General features: G+C 49.9%; 11 protein-coding genes across 11 annotated transcripts; 7 read left to right on the forward strand and 4 right to left on the reverse strand.

Annotated features, from left to right (window-relative positions):
• Positions 1 to 29: 29 nt before the first annotated feature.
• On the forward strand, positions 30 to 2,687 carry FOIG_07093 (uncharacterized protein; the record flags this gene model as incomplete). The annotated part of the gene is made up of 3 exons (XM_031206466.1): positions 30 to 465; positions 528 to 901; positions 955 to 2,687. 3 exons carry the CDS (start codon positions 30 to 32, stop codon positions 1,708 to 1,710), a joined length of 1,566 nt encoding a protein of 521 aa, XP_031063585.1. The 3' UTR covers positions 1,711 to 2,687.
• Positions 2,688 to 3,869: 1,182 nt separating this feature from the next.
• On the forward strand, positions 3,870 to 4,741 carry FOIG_07094 (uncharacterized protein; the record flags this gene model as incomplete). Its single annotated transcript, XM_031206467.1, has 2 exons — positions 3,870 to 4,461; positions 4,508 to 4,741. The coding sequence occupies 2 exons, from the start codon at positions 3,870 to 3,872 to the stop codon at positions 4,564 to 4,566; spliced, it is 651 nt and encodes a 216-aa protein (XP_031063586.1). The 3' UTR covers positions 4,567 to 4,741.
• A 39-nt stretch (positions 4,742 to 4,780) lies between these two features.
• Positions 4,781 to 5,017, forward strand: FOIG_07095 (uncharacterized protein; the record flags this gene model as incomplete). The annotated part of the gene is made up of 1 exon (XM_031206468.1): positions 4,781 to 5,017. One exon carries the CDS (start codon positions 4,781 to 4,783, stop codon positions 5,015 to 5,017), a length of 237 nt encoding a protein of 78 aa, XP_031063587.1.
• Positions 5,018 to 6,278: 1,261 nt separating this feature from the next.
• On the forward strand, positions 6,279 to 7,996 carry FOIG_07096 (uncharacterized protein). The gene has a single exon (XM_031206469.1). The coding sequence runs from the start codon at positions 7,128 to 7,130 to the stop codon at positions 7,653 to 7,655; it is 528 nt and encodes a 175-aa protein (XP_031063588.1). The 5' UTR covers positions 6,279 to 7,127; the 3' UTR covers positions 7,656 to 7,996.
• Positions 7,997 to 8,714: 718 nt separating this feature from the next.
• FOIG_07097 (uncharacterized protein) lies at positions 8,715 to 10,425 on the reverse strand (the record flags this gene model as incomplete). The annotated part of the gene is made up of 2 exons (XM_031206470.1): positions 8,947 to 10,425; positions 8,715 to 8,874 (listed from the first exon to the last, which is right to left on the reverse strand). The coding sequence occupies exons 1-2, from the start codon at positions 9,873 to 9,875 to the stop codon at positions 8,715 to 8,717; spliced, it is 1,089 nt and encodes a 362-aa protein (XP_031063589.1). The 5' UTR covers positions 9,876 to 10,425.
• A 250-nt stretch (positions 10,426 to 10,675) lies between these two features.
• On the reverse strand, positions 10,676 to 11,094 carry FOIG_07098 (uncharacterized protein; the record flags this gene model as incomplete). Its single annotated transcript, XM_031206471.1, has 2 exons — positions 10,676 to 10,901; positions 11,003 to 11,094. 2 exons carry the CDS (start codon positions 11,092 to 11,094, stop codon positions 10,676 to 10,678), a joined length of 318 nt encoding a protein of 105 aa, XP_031063590.1.
• A 210-nt stretch (positions 11,095 to 11,304) lies between these two features.
• FOIG_07099 (uncharacterized protein) lies at positions 11,305 to 12,795 on the reverse strand. Its single transcript, XM_031206472.1, has 2 exons — positions 12,085 to 12,795; positions 11,305 to 12,019 (listed from the first exon to the last, which is right to left on the reverse strand). The coding sequence occupies exons 1-2, from the start codon at positions 12,355 to 12,357 to the stop codon at positions 11,783 to 11,785; spliced, it is 510 nt and encodes a 169-aa protein (XP_031063591.1). The 5' UTR covers positions 12,358 to 12,795; the 3' UTR covers positions 11,305 to 11,782.
• An 872-nt stretch (positions 12,796 to 13,667) lies between these two features.
• Positions 13,668 to 16,432, forward strand: FOIG_07100 (autophagy protein 5). The gene is made up of 2 exons (XM_031206473.1): positions 13,668 to 14,070; positions 14,187 to 16,432. The coding sequence occupies exons 1-2, from the start codon at positions 13,762 to 13,764 to the stop codon at positions 14,643 to 14,645; spliced, it is 768 nt and encodes a 255-aa protein (XP_031063592.1). The 5' UTR covers positions 13,668 to 13,761; the 3' UTR covers positions 14,646 to 16,432.
• FOIG_07101 (DNA excision repair protein ERCC-8) lies at positions 14,730 to 16,438 on the reverse strand. The gene has a single exon (XM_031206474.1). It carries the CDS (start codon positions 16,280 to 16,282, stop codon positions 14,840 to 14,842), a length of 1,443 nt encoding a protein of 480 aa, XP_031063593.1. The 5' UTR covers positions 16,283 to 16,438; the 3' UTR covers positions 14,730 to 14,839.
• Positions 16,439 to 16,776: 338 nt separating this feature from the next.
• On the forward strand, positions 16,777 to 17,511 carry FOIG_07102 (uncharacterized protein; the record flags this gene model as incomplete). Its single annotated transcript, XM_031206475.1, has 2 exons — positions 16,777 to 16,918; positions 16,967 to 17,511. The coding sequence occupies 2 exons, from the start codon at positions 16,777 to 16,779 to the stop codon at positions 17,509 to 17,511; spliced, it is 687 nt and encodes a 228-aa protein (XP_031063594.1).
• Positions 17,512 to 17,922: 411 nt separating this feature from the next.
• Positions 17,923 to 18,096, forward strand: FOIG_07103 (uncharacterized protein; the record flags this gene model as incomplete). The annotated part of the gene is made up of 1 exon (XM_031206476.1): positions 17,923 to 18,096. One exon carries the CDS (start codon positions 17,923 to 17,925, stop codon positions 18,094 to 18,096), a length of 174 nt encoding a protein of 57 aa, XP_031063595.1.
• Positions 18,097 to 19,650: the final 1,554 nt, after the last annotated feature.

Below are 19,650 nucleotides of genomic sequence, written 5' to 3' on the forward strand. Positions count from 1 at the left end.
GTTGCTCCTGGGGAATTCACTCGTAGATGATGCTTGGGATGCTGCCCGATTTCGGAGCGCCTGTTACCTTCTTCCTGAACGCCGACTATCGCGAGCGTGTTCCTATAAGGGTTCCTCTCACGGCTAAGCAGATCACACATATGAATCGTGATGTCGCCTTCGCCCTCCGCCATGGTAAGCGAAAGGCTTCTAATCGTCGCATCTCTATTGCGCAAGAAATTGAAGCAGAGCGCAAGCCGAAGACCTCAGACGAAGACAAGATTGCCTCCCTCCAAGCACCCATCACTGAGAAGTGCGATCGTACGTTTGCCAAGCATGCCGCTGAGCCGGTGAACCACATCATCAAGATTCCATCAACTGCTGCTGCTGCTGCTGAGTCTCCTGGCAAGCCCTCATATGTTCAACGAGCCGCTATTGCTAAGGCCGTTGTCCGTGAGCTTCGCCGTCGAGCCGATGAGGATGATTGTGACTTTGCCGAAACTATCGCGCACCTCCTGCCGAGAACTGGGACACTATTGACACCCCAGCCGCCCCGAAGCCTGAGGCCAAGGCCAACGAGTCTGCATGGGACCAGTCTGCACCTCCTGCCGAGACCTGGGATTCCAATGACACGCAAATGGCTCAGAAGTCCACTGACGCCCAACAAGTTCTGGACCTTTTCGTTCATGTCCATGGCACGAAGGACTTTACTGTTGGTGGAATCGACGATCCGGCGAATGAGCCAGCCGTGGCCCCTATCACCAAGTACGACAACCCGGCACCAAAGTTCCTGTCTAAGGTTGATCAGTTCGTTAACGTCGAGCCCACTCCCGCTACCGCAAAGGTTGCGTGGACCGCAGGCCAGAACAAGTTGGTTGACGATGCTGCTCACCGAGCATCCCAGGCCCGCCCTGACAATGTGGTTGCTCGCATCTTGCCCTGCAAATGCAGCTTTCGCAGCCTATGGCGCTGCAGCTCATGGGCAGCCTGCTCCACCTCACCAACAGCTTGGTCAATAGAATTATGTCGAGGTGCGACCTCATGACCGCTATCCTCCTCACCAACGCCCTGGTCCTTACTATAACGAGCCGCATCCTCTCGATCGCTATGCTCGTGGCCAGTACCCTGGTTACTACTATCTCGAGCAGCGCCAGCTCGACCTCTACTTATTCTCGTGGGCGACCTCCCGGAGACCATCATGGAATGCAGCGTCGTAGCCGCTCTCCCCAGGAGTACCGTAACGGTTACTATGATGACCAAAGTCCTCACAACTACCCTCCACCGCCTCGTCACAATGCTCTAGATAATGGCGGTCCTAGCAACGACGGTCCTGACAATGGCCCTCATGATCTCCCAGAGTATCCCGAGCCAGAGCTTACTCAAGAGTATGTTTTGAGAGATGTACAAGAGATGTACATGTGGTACCCAATCGGCTGGTCAACATGCAACAAAGCACACACACTTGACATCCCACGAGAAGCCCATACTCTTCTTGGTCTTCTAACGGTTTCGAGATACGGCAAACCCCCTTATGAACTGACTGTGGGTGATTGGCAGGGTTTCCTTAACGCGCTTTTCGACAATTGGAACTCCCGCTTTGATCCTCCTCCCAGCCCGGAACTTCCTGCCAACCTAGAAGAAAAACACCTTCATATCGATGTGGGTACGCTCAATCGGGACTATCCTCCTTCAGTTGCAAGGCAACGATCTGGCGATCTTGAAGTGAGTTAATGGCGCAGGAAAGGCGAGAAGGTCTGTCTTGGTTTGTCACTCAACTGCGAGACTGGTTCAGTCGAGTGGGTGTGTTGCAACTAAAATAATGAAGGTATCAGTACGATAAAATTTGCCCCGAGTGCCAAATGGATCGCAAAGATCGCCAGGGCAGTCTCTCGGCGTCTTCGTCTTGCGGGACAGAAGACGAAGAATATACGGACCACTCAGGGGTTCCATTGACACAGCGCTTGAGGAAGGTGGTGACAACAAAGCTCAGTAGCTAGAGGGCACTATGGGCCAGGAAGCTTGATGGGTTTGATGAGCAGCCAGCATGAATATCTACCAGCTCACAGCTGCTGAAGTATCCAAGACGCATGTTGACGTTCGTATAATCGATGACTCGCTCAGTCATGAGGCTGACTACGTCTTTGTCGATCTCACTCGAACCACCAATACTGGTTTTATCAGCGAGCCTGAGTAGATGGCTGTGGCAGGCTCTTGCGCCTACATTAGTACTGTCTTCATCGGACCTGGAAAAGATGTTCCCCCTTATCTGGCCCATCCGTCATCTCGTCAAGCACCTCGAGAAACGCGATGCCTTGATTGAACTCACCGACGAGTGTTCAATCATATGTGCCAAGTTTTGACAGCCAGGACACTTCGCAGACAAGTGCATTTTCCAACCCAAGTGTGCGCGATGTGACGGCGCCAACCACTCCACGCGCAGCTGTCCTCAGGCTAAGGAAGATGCTATCTCCGCTTCCGCCAATGAGCCGATTATCGCAGGCGATGTGATTATGCGAAATCCTTTCAACCCTCCTGTGGTAGTCTTTCCTAAAGACACCAAGCGTGTTAAGCGGAAGTGCAAATGCCAGGATGTCTTTGTTCACCCCATATACGGAATACGAAAATGCGTAACTTATGCCTATTTGCAGGCTACCTTGTCCTTTACGGACGCTCGGATGGCATTGTCTTGCTCCGGCATGAGATACTCGGTAAGGAATATGCCGGCGAGGAAACATCTTCATAACACGGCATAGCAAGCCTGAAGGCCGGATCAAAATAACAAGCTCTGACCTGGCGCCTAGCAATTCACTTAACAATCCAGGGTCAAGCCTTGGAAAGGGTTCAATATTTCTGCTAACAGCGATACAAACCATCGAGAATAGCACCACTTTTGAGGAAATCACAGCACACACGGCCGAGGCACCGCTACACGTCTTGTTTAGTGCTAGATATACGAGGAAGAACCCAGTCAGTCGAACAGGCTTGTCCTGTTCGGTAATACAGCCACTTACTCTCGAACCTTCTCTTGAATAAGTAAACGGAACAGATCAGATTGGTGATCTGTTCGGCCACACGCCTTGACGGCAGAACACACTTTGCGCTGGCATCGAAGTGTGTACTCTTCATCTTAAACCCCCTCTATCACTGGCACAACCACAGACAACGCGCAGTCAACTGCTCTCACTTTACCATTTTCCTCTTTGTCGTCATCAAAGAAACTCTTCTCCGACATCGCTGTGTTCCGATATTACAGAGAGCTTCTGCGACCCTTGAGCTATCACCGCCCTGTGCACTGCCTGCCAGCTGCCAGCACTTGGAACTGCCAGCAACGCCTTGCGACGTAAAAGCTTTTAGCACAGACGGAGCTTAGCCCTAAGGACAATATAAAGCAGAAAATAGTTGTGGGAAGTGAACATTGGGCGCTTATATCCTTTGCCGCAATCTCATTTTCACATTCTCAACACCACAAGTTGTCAACGCGCCCACCCGTTCAGCTCTTCCCCGTCTCGAGTCTCTTTCAACTCTCGTTTCTTTGTTCGAGTATCTCATCCTTTTCAGGTCTCTTTCCCATCTTTCTCATCGCCATGCCGCCCCTGGCCGACTTTGTCGCTCCGGGCGAGAACGAGGATGATGGCGATCTGAAAGAAGAGGATGAAGCCGAGTTATCACCCTAGTATGGTATAACTGACAGCGACTCGGACACTAAAGCTGACAATAAAAACAACAACAATGACAGGCTTCGTCGTCGCAGCCTCTCTCCTCGCGGCGACTACCCTCGTGGCGGATGCAGCCGTGACTGGTACCGGGACTCCTACGATGACGAACAACGCCGTCGTACTCGCTCGCCTTCCGTCCCAGCCGATTCGGATGAGCTTACCCAGGCCATCGTTATGAAAGACAGACGTGCTATCGCTGCTCATCCAGCTGCTCACTTTGCCAGAAGCCATGAACATCTGACATGCGAAGAGAAACTCATAGTGTTCATACTAGCCCAGCCGATTCGAAACACACGCAACCCGCCTTACCAACTCACTTATGGTTTCTGGGATAATGTACTCAAGGCTATCTTCAACGATTGGAACACTGACTTCGATTGCCCTATCGACCCAGTTTTGCCCAGCCGCATAAGGGATTACACTCACGTCGATGCTGGGACCCTCGTGTCCGATCATCCCCTTCCGGATGCAAAGCAAGGATCCGGCAAATTTGGGCTAGGAAAGCATCGCACAAGAGGCGCACTTGTCAAGCTTGTCGTGTCCGTCAACCCCGAGACTGACTCAATCACGTTCCAATGGTGCGATGAGCTTGGAGACGATGTAAGCCAATCGCACGTTACACTAAAGGAAGGCAAGACTCTTGCCAATCTCCGTAGGGAAGTCATTGAGCGCTATGACTACCATGAGCGTATCCGAATTGTCGACCATAACGAGAAGCTTCTTCTCGCCTTCAGTAGCCGAGCCATCAAGAAATGGGTGCAGGATGGCACGAGAATTGCACCTGCTCTGGACATGATGCTGAACCTGCCCAGATACGAGAAACTGGTCCTTGCTTCCGACATTATCCATGCCGAAGCTTGCATGCCGATGAGGCTCTCACGAGTAGTCAAGGGGAGACGAATTGAACACACAGTCCCCTGGTAGGGCATGGCAACCAACACCGTCTTGTTCAACCGATGCAAGCTTCGGTAAATCGAGCCTTAACTGAGAATCTCGAATACACGTGGAAAGGATTGCTGGGAGAGAACGGGTCATGTAGATGGGAGTACGCTGAGGAAGATGTTATCTCCATTTCTGCTAGCAAGATGATCACCGCAGATGACAGTATTACGCGAAATGCTCTTATCCCTCCTGTGATAATCTCTCTCGAAGATACCAAGCATGTCAAGAAGAATAAGCCTCAGCGCAAGGACGTGTTCGCGAAACCGCAGACTCCGCAGACCAGATTGTGCAAGGACTACCTTGACGATATGGAGGAACTCGAGGAGGATAGCGAGGATGGTGACCAGCAGGCTTTGTTGAATGGTTCTCTGGATGGGTGATAATATCTGGATTGAGGATAGGCGGTATGCGATGATGATGTACGAGTTCTACAAAAAGTTACAGGAGAGATAAGCAAAGCAAGGAAGGAAGGGAGATGGTATTATAATCAATACACACATGCCCATATGTCTTGTCGGATTCCGTGATGTACAACTATACCACGACCACCTGGTACTTCTGATGTTGGGAGAGCAAGCTCTTTGGTTGCTTCAGCTTGCTTCACCACCCAGTCACTTATGATCACGATCCGACTCGACAAATCCTCGGAGACGGAGAGCGGCAACTCGTAGTTCAATGAGGACTATTCTCATTTCACCGTGCAGTTTACCATTCCGCTTCACCGACAGGTCAAACCCGCCATAAGTTTCTCCATTCCTATCATTACTACCAGTGCTTTTCGCCTGGGCAATTATCGACACTTGGTCAATCAGCTTCTCAGCTCACCGTCTGCTGAAGTGATCGGCAAATACCCAAAGGCATCTCCCTCAGAGCAGAGGAAGGAAATGCACGGTCTGACCTGAGCGCAGAAGACATCAATGGGTATACCGCTTTGAGGACTCGATTCGAGACGAATGAACCTTAGGATGAGCCTTATGATGAGTTTTAGGATGAACTTATGCTCCAGCAGTTTACCGCCTGAGGAACCTTTCCTCGCACGTCTGATCCTACCTACTGCAAGGTCACATCTTTTCCTTTTGTCAAATTTGAACGAAAACCCTGTATGTACTTTACAGCGGTATTGCTTTCTCTCGTCTTCAAGTTCTTTTTTTTCTGACAGAATAAACTGAGCAGTTGCTGTATCCGAACCAAACATGCACCATTCTCAACCATTCTACTCATGTTGCCCGCATGCAGTACAATAGATGCTCAAACTGGACGAAGGAGAGACACAATGTTCGAATGGCTTCACCAAAGCAACGCAGCACCCCAGCACTCCAGGCACGCCCAAAACGCCTGGGGATGCCCGGCCGCGATAAAGCTTCTAATGGAAAGGGGCATACATTCAGGCGTAATGTATGAGAGTTCCTCGCCAGTCGTCAGTTGCACCCTCCTCTGGAGGGGCCCTCACGGGTTGACGGCCAGATTTTCTTTTCACAACTGCCAACAGCCGCCGCCAGCTGCCCGACAGTGTCAACCACCGAAGCCTTCAGCATTCTCACACCTTCCAGTGATTCATTCCCCCTCTTGCTATTGTTTACTCTCCAATTTTTATTCATCGTTGCCTAAGCACCGTGTTGCTTAAAACCGCGTTCCTCTTGCCTTCTCTTCTCTTCTCTTCTCCTCGCCCGCGCATCACCACCGCTTGCTTTTGCACCCAACTTCACATCGCAAGTTTTCCCTGCGCATTACTACAATCACATCACCTCTTCTCCCTCTACCCCAAGCTTTGACGCTCGTCATCCTTTCGCGATGTTGCCGATGATGCCGATGTATCACTATCCTCCTCCGCCCCCTCCTCCTCCCGAGGACCCTGCTATCAAAACTGCGCGTCTCGCGGCAATCATGAGAGATGATCTCGTGGAGCACTGTCATCGACCGAGCTTCAAGATATTCCGCTCTCAAGATAGTTACATTATGACCAAAGCAGAGGTCGTAGCTGAGATTGTGCAAAATGCCAAAGGCGCACACCAACAAATCCATGTTCCCCAGACTAGCCGCAAGCGACGTATGTCTGCACCATGCCGTGATCATGCAACAACCCTTCGTCGAAAAGCCTCGCGGCCCTGCCCTGCATGGACTCGATGTCGGTCAGTTGACTGAGAACAAAAGCAACGAAACCACCTTCGACATGAAAGCTCAGTCTACTGGTTGGTTCCATCTTCTCCTCAGTATTGATGGCCAGCTTCTCCCCGGCTTCCACGCTGGTACTATCGCACGCCTTGCCGCCGGACGGTTCGCCGGCCTCATTGTGCGTCTCGATATCACGTCACGGTCGGAAAGTTCCGTCAACCGCATACGCATTTCAAGTTCGCCATTCACGATGGTGCTCGACCTGTTCCTTTCGTGGACTTGATCGTCCCTCTTGACCATATCCTTGATGTAGTCACCCTCAACAGCATTGATGCAGATGGCATCAAGTCTCTCGCAACCCTTCGTGCAATCAATGCCATGAACCTTTCAGAGCTCGGAAACCATGTCAAAGGCTCCGACATTCTTGGCGAAAAGCTGAAGGGCGTTGACCTGTCAGTTCCCGTCAATTTAATCCACTTAGTGGCCAAGAAAGTGCGTCACCTTCGTATCGACATTGACTGGTCCAAGGTCTTTGTCATCGATAACTTGGATTTCAAGCGCAACTTCAAGCTGCACCCTTCTACCATGCAGGACATCGCTTCTGCTGTGAGTAGCCAGCTCAAGAAAAAAGGCAACGCATTTCTCGAGGCATGGTTCTTCCAGGAAGAGACATTTGATCGTTCTTGGCCCGAGATCTTCACCCATCTCAAGCAGTATTCATACACAGGGTCACACTCTCGCCCCCAGTGTCAACTAGGCAATGGCTCATCATCTCGGTGGCTTCAGATCTCGCCAGTTCAAAGGCACACACCCCGAACATACCTTTGTACCTCTTTCCGAGTTTGCCCGCAGTATTGCATAAGCCAAAGAGAAGACTTGGTCAGATGTCATCTCCGCCTGGAATAAGAAGAAAGGCCCTGATGCATGTGCTGTGAACCATGTCAAACAGCATGGTATCGAATTTGGTACTTCATTCAGGGATATTGAGGATGATTTATGGGCGACGACAAGTTGTATTTGGAGGCATAGGAGCTTGAAATGCTCAAGAAGCTAAGTTAAGTAGAATATGGGGAATGGTAATGTTTTTGGGATATGCGCACAACTTTGATAGCAAGAATATTGCACAATCAAGTTTCTCGGGCTCCGATTCTCGCCATGACTCGAAATTGTTGAATTCCATAGCCAGAGAAGCTCATTAAAATGTTTAATGGTTTCATCAAGTTGGACTAACCTTCCAGAGAGGGTGTACACATATAGATGCCATCTTGTGAAATCACTCCGTCTTCCTGACCTATTTATACTCTATGGTCCTTCTCCATCGCAGGCACAACCATAATCCAGGCACCGCAAGGCGTGGGATGCAACCCAGCGACGGCAGAACAAATCCAATTGGTGCGCTAGTTGTAGCTATTGCGATTTCAGATGTCATCTATACTAGAATGAGTCTCTCGGTAAGAATCTGGACGTCTGTGCTGATAGACCTTGAGTAGTCGTACTTTGAAATATCACTAGGAAAATCACAAAACAATCCTAGCATCTGGGAGGAAGCAAACGCTAGTGCGACAATATTGTTTTGATCAATTGTCGGTCAAGAAAAGGAGATCATTCAAGATTTTCTTGCGTAGTGAGTATATTTAAATCAATGTGAATTTAGATCTAACAGTTTCACTGATACTTTCCAAGCCATAAAGGATCCTTTTTACCACCTCCAGTGCTTTGATTGCTACAAATTGGCTACTCTTTCCCATAGTTCAAAGTTACAAAACACTCTTCAAGCACTTGTCCGATTATTCATATCAGTAAGTCAGTCCATAGCTAACTGTAATCACGTCTTAATCCGAATACATCACTCAAGGTCGTGCAAGATATACACGGTCATATTTTGACAAGATAATTCATTAACATTCATTAAATAAATGCTGCTATACATATCCATAAATCATCATTAAGCCCTCAGTTCCATTTTTACAGACCCCGGTGAGTCTCCTGGTGAGTGCTGCTGTGTCGTCGGCTGTGGTCGCTATGAGGATCATCATGAGCGATCTCAGTGGGAACATGCTTCTGCAGAACAGAAGGAGGAACCTGAGTGGCATCGGTGGGATCCCGGCCGGCGAAGTTGTTGTTGCTATTGGAGAAAATTGGTGTCAAAAAAGTGTCGTTGCACGAGATACCGGGGCAGGCCGCTGGAAAGACTTACGACTGCTGGAAAGTCTTTTCTTGACCAACTGTCTTGCTGCCGTCAAGATCACTGTCTACACGAGGGTCCAATTTGTTGGCCATGTCGCTAGAATGGGGTCCCGCGGTTTTAGGAGCAGGTCCAGGTCCAGTACCAGCACCGCCGAGACCAGTACCAGTACCAGTACCAGTAGAACCGTATGTACCGGTGGGGCCGTGAGCACCGGCACCGTGGCTTGAGAGGCCTGAAGTTCCAGTAGTGGTCTGGCCATAAGTGCCAGTGCTGCCGCCGAGACCGCCCTGGTGGCCGTGAGTGTTAGAACCACCGAGTCGTCGGGATCCGTCAAGATCGCTATCCACCTTTGGATCAAGTTTGTTGGCCATATCACTGGAATGGGGCCCAGCGGTGTTTCCAGGACCGGTGCTGTAGCCAGCAGATGTACCTCCAATGCCACCATGAGCACCAGCACCGTGGCTTGAAAGACCCGAAGTTCCAGTAGCAGTCTGTCCATAAGTGTTGGAGCCACCAACACGTCGTGAACCGTCAAGATCACTGTCCACCTTTGGGTCTGCCGCATTGGCAAGGCGGCTTCCGTGGGGCCCCGCGGTTCCCTCAGGAAGTCCTGAAGAATGAGAGCCAAGGCCGCCAGCAGTGGTGTGGCCAGGCAGATTCTCAGTGCGACCGGTGGTAGTGTGACCAGGCATGTTCTCAGAGTAGGTAGAGCCACCGGTCAAGCCACCAGTTGTGCCAGTGTTGTGGGTGGAAGATCCCAGGCCACCAGTGGTTGTGGTGCCAGGGTTCGCACGATGGTCTCTATCCGAATCATATCGAGGATCAGCGGCGTTGGCAATACGAGACGAATGTCCGCCATGCGTGCCTTCAGGCTGCTCGTGGGACTTGTCCTTGTCGGAGTGGATAGCCTCCTTGACCTTGTTGATGAGACCAGACATGATGAATGTAGTTTAAGTTATTGTTCTGAAGTGTTTGGGTATCTTAAAGATGGTGTGTGGGGTTTGAGTTAAAGTGAAGATGCTTTGGGTATCTTTGAATGCTGTTGTTGTTTGATGATGAGAAGGAAAGACAGTTTCGAGGAGAGATATCGTGAATCTTATATAGTTGAAGATTGTCATCCCGGGAGCCTCAATCTCGATGCCATCCTCAGCAAACCTGGCAGGCCCAAACCCTTTCGATCCTCAGATCTCGGCCTCTCTCCTCTCTCCTCTCTCACTTCACCCCTCCACCGACCTCACTTTGCGTCATAGCATTTACCCCGATCTTTGGAGAAGTCTAGCCCTGAGCTTGGCGACGATTGGTGAAGGCTCGTTGCAGGGACAATCTAGCGTCATGCCACGCGAGATATGACGTTGACGACTCGTAGGGCAGAAGCACCAAAGGAAGAAATCAACAAACGTAACAAGCATCGAACATCGGATTTCCTGCTCTTCCAATGCGCCAAGCTGATGTTGTGGAGCAGGAGACGGGATGTGAAAGGGAATGACGAAAAGGCTCCGTGGCTTGAAAGTGAGATCTACAAAAAGATGATGCAAAGCCAGAGCCTGTGGCGTGTATCATGACTGTGATGCGTGGCGTCAGCTACCCCGGAAGGTGACAGAAAACGGCGAGATCTTGCGGCATTCTTAGTGCATTTCGCAGTGGAAGCGAGCTCTATGTTTTTTGTCCAGACAGGCCACCCCCAGCTCTCAAACCAAGCTACCCCGCGCTCACAGGCTCATAGTTGGCAGCAGGCCCACTAGCCACCAAGGCAAGCAAAATGACGCCAAGAGAAAGGCCGTTTTTCCGGTCCAACGAGACAAAGAAATCGACTTATGACAACATTGGTGCCTCTCCAGGCCTTGAATCCGCTGGGCCAAGAGCTCTCTCCTGGCCATGGCCGCTCTAGAACCTCTGTAACACGGCTAAGACCAGGATCACGAGGTCCCACAGTGACGGGAATATCCAGCCCTGAGTCGCGCAGACTAAGAAAGCTCTGTTATGCGGATGCATGCCATGGTGGCTTTTGTTCCTGTTCGCCAGTTTTCCGATAGGAGTGTGTTCAGGCTTGCAGTCAACCTCGTACCGGAGGACGGGACTGGGGTTATTCTGGTCGTAGATCTCGATGATCATGGAAACAAGACGGACAGTTGACGCGGTTAGGCACGTCTCCTGCATGATAATCAGGTCAGAGGAAGATCAAACGGGTAAGAAGAGGCTTGTGACCAAATCTCGCCCATTTCACGGACTGTACGGTATGGGGTGCTGTATACTGTGCTGCGTGTACAATATGGATAACAGACATCAGGGGCTTCAAATCAGATTCCATTGTCCATTTTGAGTTGCCGATCATGACACTGTTCCCCATTGTTTCATATTTGAAATATTCTTTGCATTCGTACAAATGACGTTGAAATACATCAAGAGGATCCAACTATTACAAGTTTCAAATCTCATACAGTACTAAATGTACCCACGTTGATCGATAGGCGAGACAAAAATAGTAGCAAAGTATACATTAATTAATTTCAGTAACTAAGTAAGCACAGTAAGGACTTGTTGTGACCGTCAATCGTATCAGAGGGTATCCAAATCCGCTCAGCTTCACGTTGCTTGCTTTGCCTTGTCCAACGCCAAATTCCAACTCAAACGACAACAAAAAAGAAAAACAAGGAAATAATCCACCCATCTCACGTATTTGCTCCCACCCGACACGGCATTTCGGAATGTTCCACGCAATCCAATCATGTCGCCAAGGCCAACAAATCGCCAACTGAGATCTTCCTCTCCTCTCACTAGTAACCAGTAACCCTCACAAAGGTTCTTCAGCGGAGCTGTAGTGCTTCACCCCTAACTGCATCTGCTCTTAGACACGGCTGCGGAACCAGGGGCCCCGGCGGCGGTTATGGTGAGCCGCCTCAGCACGGGCAACGGTACGCTCGCGTCGGCGCACCCAGAAGAAGCCTACGAGAGCCGAAACAAGCCAGAGAAGTGCCGAGAGGAAGCTAAAGGCGATCACGGCCTTGGTCTTCCCACACTGATCTCCGTGAACGGGATGCACGTTGTCCCAGTCAAATACACGGCCGCAAGAGTTTCCAATGAGCTTTGAGTGCCGTTAGTGCATGTACAACTACCGAGAGTAGAGTGTCAAACAAGGCTGTGACTTACATCGACGAGTAGACCAAAGACGATCCACCAGTTGATGGACATGAAGATGTCCAGAGGCCAGTGAACAAAAGTGCTCGAGAATGGAATGAGGAGCAGCAGAGAGAACAGTATTCCCAGTGCGGCAACGACTTCAGTGTAGATGAATCGGCCGAGCTGCCATGAGCTTGCGCCGCGGGCATTGTGCAGGTATTCGCCATTGACGCCTGCAACGATGGCTGCAAATACCAGCTCTGCAGCACGCAGAATCAAGCTGACGATACGATCGAGAGCCATGGCTACTTTGCAGGAGAGGTTTGATGTAGTAGGGTTGTAATCCTCTGATGGAAGTTGAGGTTTCTGATATTCTATCTGTCTTCTCCTTACAAGCAACAGCCTTGGGACGAGGCTCGTTATTTATCTAGATACTATCTAGCAATACAACTCACGGGTCTCTCTACCACATGACGATGACGCCCTCCCTCAACAAAAAGATCCAATGAAGCCTGTTTGAGACCGTTGTCTTGGCCCTGAAGCTCTCTGACACGTCTACCGTGGCTCATAACAGGTCACCAGCACAACGAGTTGCCAGATGAGGTCATGCGGACCAGGCTTCAGCTAAGGTGTGGTGAGCGTGAACATCTGCCATTCGACAGTCCTCACCTTGTATCGCAGCCCGACAAGGACCCCTTCTCTGTTCTGAAACAAAAATGATGTCGCAGGCCAAGGCCTTTTTTTTTTTCGACTGGACAATTACTGAGCTTCTGAGTCTTGGAAGAAATCATAGCTTCAGGTGCCGAGATGCCGCCAATCGTGCCACGCATCACGCCAAGAAGGCTACCCTTGAGCCGCTTGCATCGTCCAAGGCTCTTATTTCGTGACGACCTCATGAATAAACCAGAATTTGGTAATTTAGTAGAACCTTGACGTTTTTTAACCTCATGCAACCTCTAGGCTGACGAAACGATCATAACTATCAAAAGTTTGTTGCTGATCGGTAGCGCTTTGACTTACCATAGCTGAACAAGCTGTATATGATGTGACGCTGTTTGGACTGAACCATAAGCCTGTTTTCTGTACTCCGACGTTTCGAATGCTTCGTCGTTCGTGACGAGGTGACGACAGATATGAGGCTTGTAATTTTCTAGCATGATTGGGCATTGCTACCTACAATGAAATCAGGGTGCTGACAACCAACCTGTGTAATAAAGCGACACTGAAAGAGGATACATGGGCTGCGCTTGTTGTCTCCCATACCTTAATGAACAGCTGGATATCTCATGAACCGAAACTGCATAGTAGGTTTTACTTTGTTCAACCTGGGCGACGAAACCATTCGCGATTTAACCGTGAGCCATATGCTTGCTTGTGCCACTCAAAATTGCTTTAGCTAGAACAATCACAAAGGCTTTAAACTTGAGATTATACAAACTACTGAACTCGCAAGCCGTTTCTATTTGAAAATGATGTCGCCATTGACCGTTTGCCATAATTTTTTACCTATTCGTAGGTTATTTACAATTCAACGTGACTGAAAGGTATCATTGTAAGTCGCCAGCTTAATAATCACATGAGCGAGTCCTACCCTACACATTGGCACCGAACATCGCAGACTCGCCAGGTATTATGATTTGACTCACCAAACTGACACTTTCACCGAGCCTCACAACATCTCACTTTCCTCACCATGCCCTCATCATAATGTCCTCTTCCATCACACAAGCTTTATGGAACGCCCGGATTCCGCTGCACATAACCCATCCCGCCTCACCGACTACGCCTTTCATCACTAGTATTCCGCGTTTCAGCTACCTGGCTCTTCTCATCCCGAGACTGTCGACTTTCTTCAACTCGCCCTGCTCCAGCTTCTACTTTGAAGATGTACAGTTGAGGAACCTGGCTGTGGGATTGCTGGTAGACCTGTATCAACCCCGCCTGCCGTGGAGGTTGACCGTGAATGATGGAGTAGGTTGGGATATTGCGGATACTTTTCTCAACTGCGTAAAAGAGGTGAGTGTTATATGCTACATGAGAGCATGCAGCTAGATATCTGTTCTCGGTGTGTATATTCGCATCGGAGATCTGGAATTGCTTATCTTACAACAGCGCAGAGCTGACTCGCTTAGGCTGACTTCATCCGCAATGGCAATGCAAACCAAATCATGAAAATGTCAAAAGACAACACCACCCAGCTTTGGAACGCTGTCATAGACAATGACCAAGCATCCTTCAACCGTATCAATAGCCATCTGCTCAACGCACCAACAGCACTCAAACATGTTCCCATTCGCATCTACATCCCTACCACCGCCTCGGACTCGTCGTCACCAGCGTCTTCCGAGCAGGCCACCTTCAAAGTCATCCAATCTCTTGTTCCAGCGACAAGTTCAGACCGCCGACCTAAAATACTGGGCCAGGCTCTCAAAGAGATGTTGCCAGGGCTATTCCCAAGCAGCCGTGATCCTATTCACGCGAAGGTGGTAATGCACGGAGCTGGGGTACCATTTGATGCACCCTTAGAGGAGCTGATGCGGGAAGCCTCATACCCCGACGGATGGATATGCCTGGTTGTCATTGTGCTGTGATGGATACTGGGCTCCTTTAGCGAATAGGACATATGGATGGCGTTAGGGACTGCCCTTATCACTGGCTCTGCAGCGTAAATCACTGGCTTCCAGAACCTTCATTGCGACATATCAGACTACGTCTTTGATCCAATTTTATGAACACTTGCAAATTTACTGACACATACAGGCCAGGCTCGGACATGATAACTACACTACGTAAAGGTGATCTTCTTGCCCATAAGACTTCTATATGCATCGTCGACAGCCTTTCTCTTCTTCTGTTTAGCCTCCTCTTCTTCATGCATCTCTTCTTCCTCGGCGACATCCTCAGGCCCAGGTATTTGGGGTGCCCAAGCTCGAATTTGCCCATCCATGTGGGAGCTATATACGGCTCCAACGGAGTTGCCGCCGCCCATAATAGGACCAACTGGGCGTCCCGTCCCCCCCGATGCGCGCCAAACTATACTCGTGATTCTGTTTCTTCCCATCTCGCCCCCTCGTGGCCCTATAGGGTTCGTTACGCCAGGGCTCCGGAGCCGTGTCACAATATGGCCATCATGAAGATCGAGGATAAGAATTTCCTGATCATTTGGCCAGAAGAGAAGATTATTACCACTTGTGAGATGCGCCGGAGAAACCAAAATACTTGCTGTCTTCGCGTGTTGGTTCTGAATAAGAGAGCCAAAACTGGCGAGAGTATTGGCCCCCGTGGCAGCGTCCCAAACACGAATGCGACGGTCGAGACCAGCTGAGATGATGTATTGTCCATCGTCAGTCCATTGTAAGCCATTCACTGCATCGTCGTGCGCCTGTGCCGAGGTACGAAAGTGTGGGATCTGACTGGAATCCATCCTTGCGGCACTGAGATGCTTCATTTTGTGAACGATGCCCAGTGAATCTTCCTGGTCGAGCAGCGCCACAACACCACCAGAACGACGAATATCCCATATCCTGACTTTCCCATCTGCGTGGCCACTGACAAGAATATGCTCGTGGCGCGGACTCCATGCAGTTGACAAAACAGGACCGCCATGTGCTACAAGAGCTTGTACAGCGGACCCTGATTTCAAATCTACCAGCCGAACTGCTGGGTTCTGCGTGGCACACGCCACAATAAGATGATCTGCTACAGGGCTGGTGGAGTGGGAGTAAATAGTTGCGTTCAGGTCGAAGGTGGCCGATAGAGTGCAACGCTGAGTCGCCCATAACTTCAGCTTCTTGTCGTAAGAACTTGAAAGAAAAGCATCCGGATCGAAAGGATAAAAGGCAACATGAGTGACACCGTGACTATGCCCGGGAGAAGACTCTTCTCTCGTAGACCTGGCGATGCTGCCCATGGGGCGAAAAGTGTGCAACTTGTTGGGGTTTCCAGCGTCTTCCAAATTCCAGACCTTGATGCCTCCTTCTGCTCCCCCAGAGAGGAGGATACGTCCATTGAACTTCTCAAGGGCGAGTGTATTAACGCCTGCGCCATGCGCTCTTATACTGTGCACACGCTCGCCTACATCTGTAGGGCCATGCTTGGCCGTTCTCTCACCATTGAAGCGGTGCTGAGGAGCCGGCGCAAAAGAACGTAGGAGTTCAGAAGTGATGGACCGAGTAAAGTCTTCATGGCGGAGATCGCCCGTTTCACGAGCGAGAAGGTTGGACTGCATTCATCTGTGCCAGGACGATGACAATTTAAAGACAATATTAAAGTTGAAGTATAAACCAAAAGAATGCAAAGCAGTGAACGACGGCAGTAATCTCACAATCTCGCAGCCTATGGAATGTGGCTTCAGCCTGGAGCTGGTGGTGATGTCAGCTGCAAGGCGTGCTTGTTGAACTTTAAGGGACCACTCACTAGGTAGGTACCTACCCTATCTCTACAGCTACCCCACAATTGACTACCCAAACTTTCCATCTTCATCAGCCTCAACTTAACATTGACAACAAGCACCAAATTGCCTACCTAGCCTCTCAGACTCACTATCCACTCCGCTCTGATCTTCTAATTCGCCTCACTCAAACATCCTCAACATTGCGCAACAAACAATGCTTCTGCGCCCACATCTCGAGTGTCTGAGAATCACGATATTTTTTTCACCCTGAAACAGTAGAGAGCAACAGATCAAACATCAACCTCCAACCTAGCTTTTCATTGCACATCATGGACATCTCAAAGAGCAATTCACGCATAGCACCTTTGTATCAAAGTGACGTCTCCTCCAACCGAGATCCTGTGGCTACCGAGCAGAATCCCAGTAAGGGATCAAAACGCAGACATGCAACTGTCTATGATGCTGTAGCAGGTATTTTCCTCTCTTCTGATCGTCCGATTTGAAGCTCACATAAACCAGGCAAAGTCTCACATGACCAAGGTCCCGCAACGGAACCGGAAGAGTTACAGTATACACCTCGTCACCCAAAGGCAATCAGATACTCCACAAAGGATATCCCTTTAGCTCCTGACGAAATTCTATTCAGGCGGAAAGATGCACCCGTGCGTTACTTGGAGCACGATATCTACTACGCTCATGAACATGATCTTCCCTGTGGGGGACAGAGTGTCCTGCCAGACAGTGACCTCCTCAAAGCCATTCACGCTTACACCAGTGCTTTCTACAGCGTCAGAAACCGCGAGCGCCAACCTCTGGAGAGCCGAAACATTACTGAACGGAGCATGGATGAGACAGCTCTCTTGGCGTTTGGTATCCTCTTAGAGGAAGCTGGCAAGGAGGTCCTTGGTCGACGAGGCGACCTAGTCTTCACTGAGGGTGCAGATGACGGTCCTGTTGATGCATCCGAGCCAGTCCAAGATGGGACCCGGCTCGTTGGGCATCACGACATCTCCTTGCGGGGACGTCCTAAGCGCAGAAAGATTGCCGAAAGTGACGTTGAATGACACGGGGGAATTCTCCAGCATTGAAAGACTATACAGCTTGAGGGGGCGGCGTGGACCATCATTTACATGCTATATCTGTCCAAGCTCTCGCAACGGAGGAGCTTGCCCGGACGTCAAACCCGGCCAGGGAACCCATTTTTCAGATAGTATCACCTGTTGCGCCAGACAACTGGCATATATGGATCGGCTTTACGAGTCTGAGCTTGAAGCTTGGATCATACCAAAACTCTGACGCACGAATCGGAAAGTCGTGCACTCTGCAATCACTTAATCTCAGTGGTGGAATAAACATAGCGTATTCATACTTGCTTATACCAACAGCTGACATATACCTCACGTCAATTGTCAGCCAAAGACACGAAACATGTGGCTGGCCTATCAACGTCCCTTATCACCTATAGCTGCGTAACTATGGCGGCATGGGCAGGTAGCATCGGTTTGGTTACACAAGATAACGTCAACGGCTCATATCGGGAAGGCGATGAGCATTCACGAACAGGATCATCATACGGCCGAGTCGCATCTTCGCGCCGAGGAACCGACTTGTGCAAAGGGACCTTGTTCGAAGAGGCAAAATGGCCCTGAAGTACGAGGCGACGCATGGGTGACATTAGAAAATCTTTAATCACAACTGTCACGCAACTATGCCACCCAGACCAGGACAGGCGCGAAACCCCTAAGAGAAATAGATATCAGGAGTAGATTCGGTATTTCGACCTTTGCCTTGAAGGTTCGAGCTTCCCAGTAACAATAGTCTAGCTCTGTCAGTTACGAGATACACGAATCATAATCGTGTTCCAGCCTGACTGGGCTTGCTGGGATGAACCGGATTCTTGGGTGACGCGATTGTAACTTCCTGTTTTTTTTTTAACTGCTGCCTATTCATGAAGCTGCCTTTCTCATACCAGATCCGCCAGATGCTGAATCCATCGGGCTCATCCCCAGACCTACAGTTCAGCCTGAAGCCCGGTGGAACAGCTTGGCAGTCATCACACTGGCAGAACTGGCCCCCCAACAACTAAGTTCCGTTTCAGAAAATGGAAGTCGGTCAATCTTATCAAGACATATCGTCGATCGGTTCACACTACTGAACAAAGCACCCCTGTCGTGAAATTCGACACATGTACCAGCAGTTCATCGTCACCGATGGTTTCCTAACCTCCGGTCACAAACGCCAATTGAAATCGATGGAGCAAAAGGACTGACTGCCAACGACATCTTTGTGACGTCGTTCTTGTGCTCAACGGCCGCAGTCGTTATACATAGCACAGTCAAATTAACTCTTGAACTCATAACCCAAAAAAACAGGTCATCTTGATCCTGAACGTGAAACAAAAAGAGGCAATTTACTTCCGTCTCGGCCAAGAACGGTCCATGGAACGAAGCAAGCCTCAGCTTTCAGAGTGCCTAGCACGGACCTTTTGTCGGCGACTTCAACGCTTGACGATGATGATGTAGCATTGACCTCAAAGTAGCGATATCATAGGGCTGTCGAGGCCGAGTCTACGGAGTAGTTGCCTAGGTTATCTCCGAAAAGGTTTCGCGAGACCATGATGTTTCTTAATCTCGATATGATGATATACATTGTTGTGAACAAAAGACCGGCTCATTTTGCGCTCGTGCGCCCGGCAAAGCTTCTGGGCCAAGATCCTCAAAAGTTATTATACTTTCCAACCCCTCCAGCTCATGATCGACATAAAGTTTTTCTTTGTGTATTGGATGCTAAGGACTCTGGAACTGGAACTGGTGCGTGCACTGCGTGTATCAGCTAGCAAGCCTCAATCCCATCAACACGATAAACACCAATCATCTCGAGGTCATCAGCAGAACGTCCCTTTCACTATGGTTTCGAATCACACGAACGGCTTGCGACAGAGTGCCTAGGAGTGCTATCGCTATCACATCATCAGGGTCTCTTCAATCTCGGTTCGTGGCACTAGGTTCAGCGACATAGCCAGAAACGGTGAAAACAGCCGCGTTGTGGGCTGCTGGCGCGCCACGCGACCTCATCCGAGATCCTTGACCATGTATGTATAAGCCATACCATGAACACTGCTGTAGCTGTTCGCTCAGCATGCTCCAGACACTGAAATGGGTGGTACAGGTATCATCGCCAGGACTTCGTATAGCTGTGACGAG

This window comes from Fusarium odoratissimum (genome assembly GCF_000260195.1).
Source record: "Fusarium odoratissimum NRRL 54006 unplaced genomic scaffold supercont1.10, whole genome shotgun sequence".
NCBI classification, from domain to species: Eukaryota; Fungi; Ascomycota; class Sordariomycetes; order Hypocreales; family Nectriaceae; genus Fusarium; species Fusarium odoratissimum.